At 42.3% G+C, this 14,872-nt stretch overlaps 1 protein-coding gene across 1 annotated transcript in view; it reads left to right on the forward strand.

The window, feature by feature from the left end:
- Nucleotides 1-9,802: 9,802 nt before the first annotated feature.
- The window catches only part of LVRN (laeverin), a 57,416-nt gene continuing 52,346 nt past the window's right edge, over nucleotides 9,803-14,872 (forward strand). The window contains exon 1 of the mRNA XM_032476543.1: nucleotides 9,803-10,791. Coding sequence (XP_032332434.1) covers nucleotides 10,094-10,791 — 698 coding nt within the window. The 5' untranslated portion in view covers nucleotides 9,803-10,093. The remainder of the gene's footprint in view (nucleotides 10,792-14,872) is intronic.

Consider the following 14,872-nt stretch of genomic DNA (forward strand, 5'->3'; position numbering starts at 1 on the left):
ACTGCTCCAGAAAGTCTTTTCTGCCTGGAGAGGTTATTTCCTCAGACAGAATAGAGCGCTGAAGAATGTTCAGAGGGTGCTACTGATTTGAAATTCTCAGCTTTGTCTATGTCTGTCCAAGGATCCCCGTCCCATCTCAGCACCTCACTCCTTCCCAGTCAGTGTCCTTACCTTAGAACTAGAGACCTGGTGGTGTTACACATTTAACTGACGTTGCAACTCTGGGCCTAATCCAAAGTGTACTGGTCTTGTAGCTAGATGAGATAAGGGCCTTCTTTAAGGTGATCATAGAGATTTTCTGACTGTCCATTTACACTCAGATGGGAGTTTAAAGCCTTACTCCTTTTATTTGGGTGTGGGGAAGGCTGAGGCTCTCTTAGTACAGTCAGAAGAAGCCATAATAACCCACAATCCTCATAATTACTATTGTGACCATAATAGCTAATTCCTACAGCCAATCCATCTCCCAGGGCCTTGCTCTTTCTGCCTCTAATTCACCCTATGCTATCAAATTGGTGAGAATTCGAGTAAACACTGTCCTAGCAAGGAAGGTATTCATGTGCACTTTAAATATGTGAGCTGCCCAACCCCATAGACACATTTTGTGAATCTATTTCTGGAACAATTTCTGGTGTAAGTATGGTATCGGGTCCCAAAAAAATCCCAGATCGTGCAGCCCATGGTTTACTTGGAATTCAACAAAGGGGCTGTTTCTGGAGGTGTGGGCAAGATTAAGGGAAGCAATAAGGAATCGTTGCACACAATTAAGGGACTAGCAACAATGAGAAGTCATTATCACACTTAAATAGACTTTAAGGGAGAAGAGGAAATGGTTTACTGGAGCCTGGTGAAGGTTGGAGCAGTGGAAGAGAGCTGCTCAGTAGGAGCTGTGCCATAGTGGAGCTTGGCCCTGCCAGAATCATGGTGCTGAGCTGCAGAAGGAGCCAGGGAGAGGAAATGCCTCAACTTCTGTCTGTTTTTGCTTTTTGATCTCTTGATGATGCCTCCCATTGGTCAAACCCAGCTGGACTCAGAGGTCAAGAAAGGCTGGCTGATGCAATTAGTAGAGATCAGCCTCCCAGAACAGAGAACAGGGCAAAGATTGGATTAGGTGATGGGGAACTGAGACTAATTAGCCCAAGATACCAATCTTTTTCCAAAAATCTGCTACAGGGGCAGAACTTTATGAAATCTCTGTTGATCTTAGCTGTTGCTACCTGAATTTATCTTTGGCTACTGATGGGATGCTCCTAGGATTTAATTTTTTTTAATGTTTATTATTCCTGATCTTATTTTGATCATGTTAGTCCATGGGAAAGCTTCTTAGTGAGGTAGTAATAGAACCAGGAAGGGAAATGAAATTGTCCAACTCCTAGCTTGCTCTTCAGTTCTCTACCTGAACTCCAAAACGTTCCCTGTTTTCCTTTTGTATGGTGATCCTTATTTATACAAAGGCTGAAGCTTCACTTGATGCCAATAAGGGTGTTCTGGCCTTGGAGCAGGCTGCGTGAGATGCCGATTATAGAACAGTGCTTAGTAAAACTCCCGCCTCCTCGAGGCAAAGGAAGTAGGGTGGAGTGGCAGTTTTAGAGAGAACACTGGAGAACTGAAGTTGCAGCTGGTAAGTCTGAGATCCACTTCTGGGTGAACTTCAATGTTTTCCTGTGTCTCACGAACTGTGTGACAAATAATAATCACTCTGAGAGTGTTTTCCTTGCATCCATAGATAAAAATAATGTTTGGCGCTATGCAACATTTCCCCTGAGGTTTAGCTTTGTGTGGTCTCTTCTTCCTTATAGATATTTTAGTTAAATCTTGAAGTAAGAATGACTATACAAAACTATTTTTTTCCCCAAGTGTAGAAAAGGCTGGTAATTGTCTTCCAATGTCTGTTCTTTCTTTCTTCCTTTAAGTAATAGACATCATCCCATAGAATGTTAGAAACAAATCTAGTTTTCCTTCGAGCCAGATATGGCCATGTGATTTCCTTACCGTTGGAATATGAACAAAAAAGACATGTGCAACACATCTGCATCTCATTCCTAAACAAAAACACTTGCCCTCCACTTTCTGCCTTTTTCTTTCTTGGGGCCAGGGTGCAGCTGTGGTGCTGGTGAGTCAGTGTTGAGCGTGTGGGCAAAGACCACCTCCTTGGGGGTTGGATGATGTCACGGAAGAGAACCAACTGCCCATCTGGATCCTCCACTCTCCACTGGACTATCGTGTGAAGAAATACATTTCTGTCTTGCTGTGGCCACTGCTTCTTTGGACCCCTTTGCTACAGCAACATAGCCTAAACCTTAACTAATAATACAGCAGGGCTTATATGACAACTGACTGCTTTGTGCAAACTGAGTTCTCCTGTAATCCCTAACTTCACGTCTAAGTAAACAAGTGACCAAACGAAATATTTTATTGAAGCTCAGGTTTTGTGTTAATTTTATGTGATTAAATGGATGGCTGAAAAAAGAAACGAACACACATTTTAATATACCTTTTTTTGGGTATTATATCTAGGAGTTTTCTCCTAGTTATATAGTTATATAGTTTTCTCATTCATGTGTTTTTCTTCATCTCCTTTTTTAAATCACTATTTTCCATATTTATGGTTCCCATGCTGGTCGCACACTGGATTATACGCAAGATAGTACAGAGAAGGAAATGCTCATGATTTATCCTCCTCTTCTTCACAGTTGTTTTCAATTATTACGTATAAACTGCCAAGGTCAGGAAGTGTATTTTCCAATTTATGAAAGAGGGTTGGTTTACACACAGTTGACCTTCATTTTAAACACATTAACTTAGTGAAAGTGACTAAAATATTATGTGCAATATGACAGAGTGGGGGAAATTAAATCCTTGGAAACTAATGACTTGAATCCCATTATTCATTCCACAAACATGTATTGAACATATTTGCTGTGAGGTTCTGGACTCAGTGGTTCATTAATACTCAAGCCATGCTTCTATGAGAAATGCCTTTAATGTATAGAAGGGAAGAGAGCTATTTGCACATGTCTTGTATAAAAGTATGTGATGGAGAAAAGTCTTCTGTAAAACAGCATCTCAGGAGAGCTCCCGAGGCACTCTCCCCCAGCTTGTCACTAAAATACCTAGTCAGCTTAGAAGAGGATAAAAATAGCACCACCAAAAATTAGGAGTAACTACTATTGATAGAATCTGGAGGAGTCTAGTTACTATGCAGAGTTTCTAGTTACTACACATTCCTGCAGTCAGAGACAGGGCAAACCCGCCTGCCTAGAAGTACACAGGAAGCCCCTTGCTCTGCCCCTGCCTGGATATCTACGTGCAAAGAGAATGAACTTGGAACCTTCCCTTACGCGTATACAAACAAACAAACACCTCAAAATGCATCAAAGACCTAAATATAAGAGCTACAAATATAAAACTCATTAAAGAAAACATCGGAGGAAGTCTTTATGACATTGGATTTAACAGTGAGTTGGGGAAGGTATCCAGGGAGGGACATGTTGCGTCCGAGGTAGTATTACTGCTGCAGATGAAAGCGTGTTAAGTGGGGACAGGGACAGGAAGCAGCAAAGCCTTTGTGCACTAGAGTCTCCTGAGTAGATATTCAGTGTCAGAGAACTGGACACTGGGGCCGGTGGGGTTTTGTTTGTTTGTTTGTTTGTTTTTTGGCAGGGAGAGAGGACTTTATCATTGGGAAAAGATTTGGTGGGGGGTGATAGTAACGTTTTCTTTCTTTTTTCTTATTTCTTCTACAGTCGTACCTCAGAGATACGGAGAGTTTACTTGGAGTCAAGCATTGATTCCTTCTCTCTAGCTCTGAAAGTCCTTGGTGGCATCTTCTTCCAACAGAAGGCTATTTCGTCTACATTGAAAATCTGTTTAGTGTAGCCACCATTCATTATCTTAGCTAGCTCTTCTGGATAACCTGCTGCCGCTTTTACATCAGCACTTGCTGCTTCATCTTTTCCTTTTTTAAGAATAAATATTTATTTAGTATTTTCCCTCCCACCCCAGCACCTGGTGATCTCTAATCTATTTTCTGTCTCTGTATTTGCCTCTTCCATGTGCCTCATATAACTTTATACCATCATACAACGTTTATCCTTCTGTGTCTGACTTATTTCATCCAGCATAATGTGTTCTAGGTACACTCTTGTTGTAGCATACATCAAAATTTCAATCCTTTTTATGATTGAATAATATTCTGTTATATGTATATACCACATTTTGTTTATATATTCATCTGTTGATGGACATTTTACATTCCCTCCAGCAATGCATGAAGGTTCCAATTTCTCCATATCCTTCCCATACTTTTTGTTTTTTATTTTTGTTTTTGTTTTTTATTACAGCTATCCTTGTAGATATGAAGTAGTATCTCATTTTGATTTTGATTTGCATTTTCCTAATGACTAATGATGTTAAGTATCTTTTTATGTGCTTATTAGTCTTTGCATAGCTTCCATGGAGAAATGTCTGCTCAATTAAAAAAAAAAGAAAATTGTTTTCTGACCTAACATCCATTACTGGACTATCCATGGAGAAATCTCAGGTGTTCTTGAAAAGAATATGTATTCTGCCATTGTTTGGGTGGAGTGTTGTATATATATGCTTGGTAGGCCTAATTTGGTTTACTATGCTAAGTCTTCTGTTTCCTTACTTATCATTTGTCTGATTGATCTATCCATACTGACAGTGGTATATTGAAGTCTTTAACTATTACTGTAGAACTGCCTGGTTCCCCCCTTCAATTCTGTCAATTTTGGATATGCTATAGATGTGTGAAAGTTTGTAATTATTATATCTTCTTGCTGTAGTAAATATCCATCTTTGTCTCTTGTAAACTTTTTTGATTTAGAGTCTGTTTTTTCTCCTATTAGTATAGCCCCCTCAGCTCTCTTTTGGTTACTATTTCCATGGAGTATCTTTTTCCCTCCTTTTACTTTCAACATGAGTCTTTAGATCTAAAGCAAATCTCTTGTAGACAGCATATAGATAAATCGTGTTTTTAAAAAATCCATTCTGCTAATCTCTGTCTTTTGGTTGGAGAGTTTAATTAATTTACATTTAAAGTAATTACCTATAAGAATGGATTTTCTTTTGCCATTTTGCTATAATTTCTTAATGCCATATAGTTTTTTTACTTTCCCCCATTACTGCCTTCTTTTGTGTTTAATTGACTTTTATATGAAACATTTACTGCCTAGTAACTGCCTAGTCCTTTCATCTTAACTTGGACTCCTGTTAGCATTTCTTACTGGGAAGATATAATGATAACAAACTCTCTCAGCTTTTGTTTATTGGGGAATGTCTTATTTCTCCCTCAACTTCAAAGGGCAGTTTTGCTTGATATAGAATTATAGACTGACAGTTTTTTTTCTTTCAGCATTTTGACTATGTCAACCTACTGCTTCCTAGTCCCTAAGATTTCTAATGAGAAGTCAGCTCATAGTCCTGTTGGGAATCCCTTGTATGTGACAAATCACTTCTGTCTTGTTGCTTGCAAGATTCTTTGGCTTGGCTATTGACAGTTTGGTTATAATAAGTCTCAGTGTGGCTTTCTCTGAGTTTACCCAATTTAAAATTTGTTGAGCATGTTAGATTTGTAACAAGACTCTGCCATAGCTTTCACATCTTCCTTGAGCAATGTCTCAAGATCAGCTAATGTGAGAGCTTAGGGCCTTCTCAGTTCTTTTCTGAGCATGTGTACAGCCTTAGTCATGTGCATAGCTTTATACATGCATGTGACCTTCTTGATTTTCAGGAATATATTGGAGCTTTTCAAAGCCTTCTATGGATATCTGACTTCTGATCTTTTCCTTTTAAGGTTTCTGTTGAACTTAATGTTTACCTCAATTGTTTGCCCAACTGAGGCAGTTGCAATGTTAAACAATCACCTATGATTATTTTCAATCTATGCCCCTGGGAGAAGGCTGTTTGCATTGGGTGAACTCTGAATCAGGTCAATAAAGACAGCTATGAGAGTAGGGTCGTCCAGGGAATCACCAGATAGTTCAAATAATGAAAATTCTCTGAGAATGAGGTTTTGAAGGACTTTTAACACTTTTATGCTTCATCCAGTGGCTGCCAGACTGCTGGTTTTCACCATGATAGCAGACTGTTGACTTTTAAGGCTACTGCAGAGCTGAGGAGAGGAAAATGAGATTAAAGCAAGTTAAAGTGCCATAAAGATCAGTTTGTTTGTTTGTTTGTTTTACTGAGATTTGGTTGTTTTTCTTGAACAAACACTGTCTCAATTGCTGCAGGCTTTTGGTTACTTTGCAGAGTTCTGAAATAGTTAATTCTGACAATGTTCCCAGTGTTCATATTGCTTACATAGAGGAGAAGATTTTCAGTGATCTTGGGTTTTGACTCCATCAATTTATGATATGCTGTTTAAGGTCTGAAATTTTCCCTGGAGTCCTCTAGGGTTAGTTTCTTTACTGATGGTTTACAACCAGATTTATGGGTCTGACTAACCTGGCTTGGTTATTTAAAGGGCTTCTCTAAGAGTTTCTTCTTTGAGCTTTCTGTAAACAAGATTCCTTTCACAGACCTTGGTGGTTCAAGCTGGTGACATAGCATGGCTCACTTATGCAAATAAGGGCCCATGAAGAGCTAGCACATGGGATGTCTCTCTGACTCCAGTGCTTGCCTAAACTCTCTCTGTTGCTGCACCATGTTCTTTTCCTTTAATAAAAACTTAAGTGAAGATACTCCATGAAGGCTGGTGAATCCTCTCAAGTAACCAAACTGGGGAAAATCTTTGCAATGGTCTGTACATACAATATAATACTATGCAGCTATAGAAAGAATGTGAAAGATATCTGTGAACTGATATGAAAGACATCCAGGATATATTGTTAAATGAAAATGCAAAGTGCAGAATCGCATATTTATTTATTTATTTTTACAGAAAGCAAGCGTTTATTAAGTTTTAGTGTGCACTACTTGTTTTCTATAATGCATTATCTAATATTCACAAACAGTATGACACATACAAAGAAAGACAGGTTAAAAACATCAAACCACATGTCTGAAGTTGTACAGCTTAGTGGAACAGAATTGCATATTTAGTATACTATTTTTTTTAAGTAGGAAAGAGGAGAAATACAAGGGCATACAATTGTATTTACTTGGTTTGTGTAAGGAAGCACTGAAAGAATACACAAAAAACTGTTAAAAACTATTAACTATAGAAGTGATGGAAATAAGATATAAATTTTCATATTATTTTGATTTTTGAAACTTGTGAATATATTACTCATTCAAACAATTAAATTTTCAAAGTAAATGAAGAAAAAAGGAAAAGAAAATTTAGGTCATGTGGCCCAATGGGGATAATAAGGTATTATAGAGGTTTATGATAAGTACCAATAAATAAAGATGGAAAAATAATAGACATGCCAAATAATAAACATAAATAACAAAAGTAAATAGTGTCACAAGATACAAAGAAGTTTCTCTTGGGTAACATATAAAAGCTTGGATTATTGCTTTAGCTTAGGGTTTCTGAAGATCAGCAGTGATGACATTTTGGGTAGTTGTAGGGGGCTGTCCTGTGCATTGTGGGATGTTTAGCAGTATCCTTGGCCTGTACTAATTAGATATCAGGAGCACCACCCCTGCAACGCTGTGACAACCAAAAATGCCTCTAACCATTGCCAAATGTCCAGGGGCGGAGGGCACCAAAAGTGCCCCTAGTTGTGAATCACTGCTTTAGCTGATCTAAAGACTAAGTAGATTTTCTGAGCAACTCATTAAAATTTGTTTCTTTTTAATTTTCCAGTGAATGTTTTCCGGGCAATTTACAGTAATCCCACAACTACTTGTTCATTGAGACATCAACTATTTCATATAACAGTATTTTCCAGTACTTTTTAAAATTATTAACATAAGCGTGATTCAGCCAGTATGTTATTTTGCAACTTCTTTTGAGTGACATTAATGATTTATCAAAAATATTTTCCCTTTAATAATATATTTAAGTTGCTCAATCATTTGATGTGATTTTCTTACTTTGAAGCCGTGTAGCAACCAATCTCTATTTCTTTAATAATATTAGGGAAAGGGTATTAAATAATTCCTTTCGTGTATACACTTTCAGTAGTGTTTTAATTTAAAATTGAGGGGAGGGACACCTCTAATACGAATTTGAAGTAGTTCTGTTACTTTTTCTTTTCTTTTCTTTGTTTTTTAACCTTTCTCTGGGAGTCTGGAATCCATCAAAATCCTTCAAGAAGTTGTCCAGGGAGTGGTAAGGCCAGTAATTAATTAGCTCTGTGTCTGTGGCAACCCCCATCTGACAATGACCTACACCTAGAGGCCCCTGCTAGCTTAGTAGATCACAATTCTGACAGCCTGACTGGTGGTCAGTCATGCAGAGGGAAACAGATGGAGCTTCTCCTCCCTCAGCTTTACCCAGAATCTTCTAGGAGTGATGCATGTGGTCATAATTACTTTTAAATATGATTGTTCAGTTTCTGAGGAAAGCAAATCAAACCTGTAATCAAGAAACTGGTCCATAGATTACAGTATAACCAACTGCATGAACTTAGTGCCAAATCTGCTTTCTCCTCTATGTCTTGTTTCGGAGGTCTTTTTGTTAATGTGATTAATTTCAGTTCTAAGAGTGGGGACGATCACATTTCTCAGGAGAATCACCTGGGTTTACCCTGTCTCTGACCTCAGATTGGAAGGGTTTCCTCATTGGAAGGGAGATAAAGGTCCAAGCGGAAAAACGAATACCGTTTTATGGCTGAGACGGAAAAATTCTCTCCATTTTGAAAAAAAAAAAAAAAAAAAAGAACTGGAGACTAAAGACAGGATAAATTCAAATAAATCAGCCAGCAGTAGGGTCCTTAAGTACCCCTCTTCCCTCTTCCCTAGCACCTCCAGCCCCATTCCGTCTTCACCCGATTGCGTGCGTGCAGATTCAGAACTCGGCTCACAGGACGGGGAACTCTCCCAGGAGTACCCGATAAATAGCAAACAGATGCCCAGGATGCCAAAGACCTCACCGACTAGGGCACCGCCTGGGAGATGAATTCCAGCCAGCGGTTTCCGAGTGGAAATGCTGGCCGCCGAACTGTCTTATTCTCTGCTTGAAACCGGCGGGTTTTGAAAGCAGGACGTCCTCTTTCTTCGGACAGGGATGTGGAGAGCCAGACGCAGCTCCAGGACGGGAAACCCGGTTCCCCGTAGTTGCGGAGCTAAAAGACGGCTTCCCGCCCTGTCCCTTCCCGAGGTAAAGCAGTCCTTCCCTCTCCTTCACCCGGAGACGCACACTCCATGCTCTCTGGCTTATGTTGTCCCCGATTCCAGCCCCACTTCCAAGCTTGGAAAAGGCTCCGGTACACTGCCAACCCTGTGTCTAGCCTTGCACTCGCTGCCTGGGCCGCCTGAATCCCGAATTTATTCAGGAGGCGAATTTAGGGCCAAAATTTGGCTCGGAAGTTAGTTCAGAGGGAGCGGCTGTCCCTTGCAGGGTCACTGCAGAGCACGTCCTCCAAAGGCCAGGTCCGTAACCCTCCACCCTACTCCCTAGCGCAAGAATCTCTGGATGGTGGCCAGCAGGTGTGCGGCCAGCAGCTTGTCGCTACAGTCAAGGAGCTGAGGGTGCTTTGTACCTGTCTCTTTTCCCACAACACCGGAAACCGCACCAGGGCACATCTAGCAAATCCCGTGAATCCAAATATCCCCGTCGAAGGTGCCCAAATTAGTTTGATTCGACCCTCTCTTCCCCGCGCCGACTGTGGAAGCCTCTTCTGCGAAGTCTTTCCCTTCAGACCCAAAGGAGCGCGCGCTTGGTTGCGAAAGGGTCCGCCTCTTCCCCGGGCCCCGGCGGGGGCGGGGGTGGGTAGGCAGGGACCTGGATCTGATTAGCTGGAAGGGAAAGCGCGGTCCCAACCACTCTCTCCTGTCTCCCGGGCTCTTCGAGGAGGAGGAAGGGACGGTACAAGAGAGGACGGGCGGGGGGTCCCATCACTGAGCATCCGGGCCGGGGGTTTGAGCCGCCGCCGCCGCCGCCGCCGCCGCCGCCGCCGCCGCCGCCGCCGCCGCCGCCGCCGCCGCCGTCCCGCTCTCGCCAAGGGCCGCGGGTATGGGACCCCCTTCCAACTCCGGCTTCTACGTGAGCCGCGTGGTAGCCCTGCTGCTGGCGGGGCTGGTTGCCGCGCTCCTACTGGTGCTGGCCGTGCTCGCCGCCCTGTACGGCCACTGCGCGCGCGTCCCGCCGTCGGAGCTTTACGACCGCGGCATCCCGGACGCTGCGTCCTTCCCGCGGGCCAAGCAGGAGGAGCTGCCAACGACTCCGAAGCCCAGCCCCACTCGGAAGCCGGAGGTGGCGACCACCCCGCGCAACTGGCGACCCCCGGGGCCCTGGGACCAGCTGCGCCTGCCACCCTGGCTCGTGCCGCTCCACTACGAGCTGGAGCTGTGGCTCCAGCTGCGGCCAGACGAGCTCTCGGCGCCCGCGTTGCATTTCACCGGCCGCGTGAACATCACCGTGCGCTGCACGGCGGCCACCTCACGTTTGCTCCTGCACAGCCTCTTCCTGGACTGTGAGAGTGCCGAGGTGCGGGGTCCCCTGTCCTCGGACGCCAGAGACCCCACTGTGGGCCGCGTGCCCGTGGACGAGGTGTGGTTCGCGTTGGACATGCAGTACATGGTGTTGGAGCTTGGCGAGGCCCTGCAGCCCGGGAGCCGCTATGAGTTGCAGCTCAGCTTCACCGGCCCCGTGTTCCAGGACACCAGGGAGGGACTATTCCTCAACGTCTATACGGACCAGGGTGAGCGCAGGTAAGGGCAGGCCAGCCCGGCCTCCTTGGCCCTCGCCCGGTGTCCCCAGCGCAAGCTGCTGGCTGGTCCAGCTGCCTGGTTGCGTGTCTCCTGCCCTGCCCAAAGAACTCCATCCCATCCCTCGCGACATTTTCTGATAAAGCCAGAGGGCGAGAGCCTCTTTCCTCCCCTCCCCTCCAGAAACTGCTCGGATTAGGATTCGAGATGGTGGTCCTTCCTCTGGCCAGTTCTCAGACCTGTCCATCCAGTTTGTTTCTATCGTGGCCTCTTTTAAGGTCGCTGCTACCCCAGAAGTTTATCGTCCTTTTCAGAAAACCCTTTTGTCCTCTAACCCAGAATTTCCTCAGGGCAGTGAGCCAGTCCCTTGCTACTCAAAGTTTGGTCCGCGGGCCAGTAATAGCGGTAAAATCTGAGAACTTGGTAGACATGCAGACTCTTAGACGCCCACCCTTGACCAAAGGGATCAGAAGCTCCGGTGATTCACCGGCGTTAAAGTTGGAGAAGGGCGGGTCTAGAGCACACTTGCCGCTCCGCTCTTTCTCGCCCTTCTGCGCTTTTCCTGCTCTGCCTCTTTTTCCTGGGCTCCCCGTAACTGCTGCTCCTGCGACAAATAGACCCACGTCGGGGCTGTTTGTTTCATCATTTGTTCCTTTTTACTGAGGTTCTACACAACTTTCGGAATCCCCTTTTCATTTTGTCTTTTTTTGCTGGTGAGCTGTGGCAACCCCACCCCTCCCCACTCTTTGAACAGTAGTGTGCAAGAGTTCGGGGATTCCTCCCCTGGGGGAAAAATGGTAAACTCGATGGCAAGAGAACTCCCCTCTGAATTTGCAAACTCACGTAGTGTACATGTGTTCTCTACAGTCGTTTGCGATAGTGTCTCCCCCACGGAATGTTTCCAGCTCAAGAGTTGCCTCTTTTCAGGCTCTGCGTCTACATTACTGACCTCCGGCCAGGGCCAGGGAAATGGTCTTTTTTCCAACTGTGAGCTCCTGCTTCACTCACGCACTAGTGGAGCGTTTGCGGTTTACACAACTGCATGTACTTTGCCCTTTATTATTAGAGAAAATGTTCTCAGATGTTCTCTGAGGGAAAGAAACCCACTAAATTACCCCCTAAATCTTCTCCTGCACCATTTTCAAAACTTCGGGGATTTAAAATAAGTTTAATAAGCTGCCTAAGTGGATGTGTAATCTTTAACTTTCGTCTTTAAGGACAAAATGCTTGATATATCTTTCGAAAATGCATCAGTGCTTGAGAAAGCATTTTGAGAAGTTTCACATGAGGATCACAGTGTTACTGGACGTATGAGCTCTGGAGACCTTTTGAGAAAAAATGTATGTGTTGTTCAAGGTGCCAGATTTTTCAGAGGGAAAAAAAAGGATGCTTTTTGCATGCCCAGCTGACAGTGTTTTCTGCTGTCAGTTAGTAAATCTTCATCTCTTCATTCTTCCCTTCTTAAGGGGGCTATGGCCCAGACAGACTGCCCTAGCAAACACAGGAAAGAGAAGCCCCTTTCCATTTTTCTGTTGTGCTGACCACTCTAGTGGTAACTAGAAACCTTATTTTGAGAGCATTAAAATTCAAAGAAATAGACATCTTAATAAAGTCTTACAGGTGTTCATAGAACTAGGTGGAGCTCCAGAGCTGTGGCATCTGAGAGGAGCTGTTGCCTGGAAGTTGTTCTTCTAGGTCTCTGCTGCTGAAATCAGGTGGAAGAGAAACCTGCAGTTGAACTTGAAGCCAGGGTCACAAAGAACCTGAGCAAAATGGTAACTTGTGGTGAGGCAGATTTTGGAGACCCAGCAGGCTTGAGTTTGAGCCATGTGACTCGAGCCAGTCTCTTCACCTCTCTGAGTTTGTTGCCTCATTCATGGAACAGACAACCTTTAGAGCCTTGTGAGAATTAAATGCGGAAGAGAGCAGAGTGACTGGCACATAACCCGTGCAGTGGTAGCTACCCTCATTAGCTCAGGGTATAATGGTTAGGAGCAGCCCTGTTGTCTGCACATGTAACCTGCCGTGTTCCTGGTAGATACGATTCTAAGAAGAAGGTTCCCAGATGGGAAGAAACTGTCCACTGTTTCACATTTTTCTTGGGGTGTCTCTAATTCTAGCTATAGCAGTTGAAACGTTTACCTCTGTTCTTTGATGGCCCCTTATTACAATTCAGTTTCATGTTTTTAAATAATTTTATTCAACACAAAAGGGAAAAGAGAAAGAAAATCAATCCAGAAAATACAAAGAGCATCACTATTGCACACTTCTGAGGTTTAGGTTACAATTTTCTAGCTTCAGAGTGTGCTGGGGATGCTTTCCACCTGTTCTCAGCCTTTCTTCACTTGACAGGTGACTTCACATTTCTACCATATGGGAGCCATCTCCTGGATGCCTTGGACATGTGCTTATTCCATGTGTAGAAAGTTGAGAGCAAGATCCAAACATTAATGTCCCTCTAAGCAGTATTTCCCAAACTTCATTCGCTGGCATATGACTATTTTCAGATTTTGCCATGTTCACATAACCCTGGTCATATTATTTGCTAAAAGAAGTTACTTGATTTAAATAAAAGTATTAAGTAGATTTGTTGAAAAGCAACTCTACACCATTATTGTAGATGGAAAACCACTTGAAATTAATAGAAAGTAATGACACAGACTAATACAATGGGAACAAAATGTTAACAAGTTCTACCTATTATTATTATCTGCTGAAGGATCTGAAGGCTTTCCATCTGAAGGCTGATTTTTCTTTGTTAAAAAGGGAAATTAGAATTAGATATTTGACATAAATAACACCAAACTAATACTCTTTCTTGACTTAATCAGAATGATTCATAAAATTAAAAAAGGACTGACTTTGCCATGGGTGAGTCTGATCCATGTAATAGTGTCTGAAGGCTATTCCAAATATTTCTCCACCTATACTTCGGGAAATCCTGCATTAGACTGGTCGTTCACACTTTAATGTGCACCAGCATCACCAAAGGAGCTTATTAAACATGCAGCTTCCTGGGGAACACCCTCAAAAATTCCAGATCAGTGCACTGATGTTTGTAGTAATATTATTCACAATAGCCACAAGGTGGAAGCAACTCAAGTATCTATTGGTGGATGAATGGATGAACAAAATGTGGTAAGTACATATAGTAAAATATTATTCAGCTTTAAAAAGGAGGTTCTGATATATGCTACTATGTAGATGAACCTTGAGGATGTTATATAAGGGACCTAGAGTAGTCAAATTTATAGGTTGGGAGAGTGGGGAGTTATTATTTAATGAGTATAAAGTTTTAGTTTTGCCAGATGAAAAGAGTTCTGGCAATTAAAGTTGTACACCAATGTGATTGTGCTTAACACTACTCAACTGTACACTTAAAAATGTGATTTTTCTTATCTAAACTGTTGACTTGATGGATTACATTGATTGATTTTTGAATGTTCAGTCTTGTATACCTGGGAAAAATCCCACTTGGTCGTTGGTAATTATGAGTTAGGAAGTATTCTCTCCAATTCTGTCCTCTGAAAGAGAACTGGTATAATTTCTTCCTTAAATGTTTGGTAGAATTCACCAGTGAACCCATCTGAGCCTGGTGATTTCTTTTGAAAGGTTATTAATTATTGATTCAATGTCTTTAGTAGATATAGGCTTTTTCAGATTATTTATTTCTTCTTATGTGAGTTTTGGCAGATTGTATCTCTCAAGGAATTGGTCCATTTCATCTAGATTATCACATTTGCAGGAACAAATTAGTTCATAGTATTCCTTATTATCCTTCTACTGTCCATGGGGTCTGTAGTGATATCCCCTCTTTTATTTTTGATATTGGTATTGATATAATTGGATTAATGTATACCATATTTATTACAGTTTTCTATTTTTTTGCCCTTGTCTTTATTTCTATTTTTGTTTCCCATTTTTCTGCCTTTCTTTACTATGTTGAATCTTTCAATCCATGAACACAGAATATCTGTTCATTTATTTAGATCTTTGATTTCTTTCATCAGTGCTGTATCATTTCAGTATATAAATCCTACAGCTGTTTTGTTAGATTTATACCTAAGTATTTAATTTTATTTGA

The sequence above is a fragment of the Camelus ferus genome, chromosome 3, assembly GCF_009834535.1.
Source record: "Camelus ferus isolate YT-003-E chromosome 3, BCGSAC_Cfer_1.0, whole genome shotgun sequence".
NCBI classification, from domain to species: Eukaryota; Metazoa; Chordata; class Mammalia; order Artiodactyla; family Camelidae; genus Camelus; species Camelus ferus.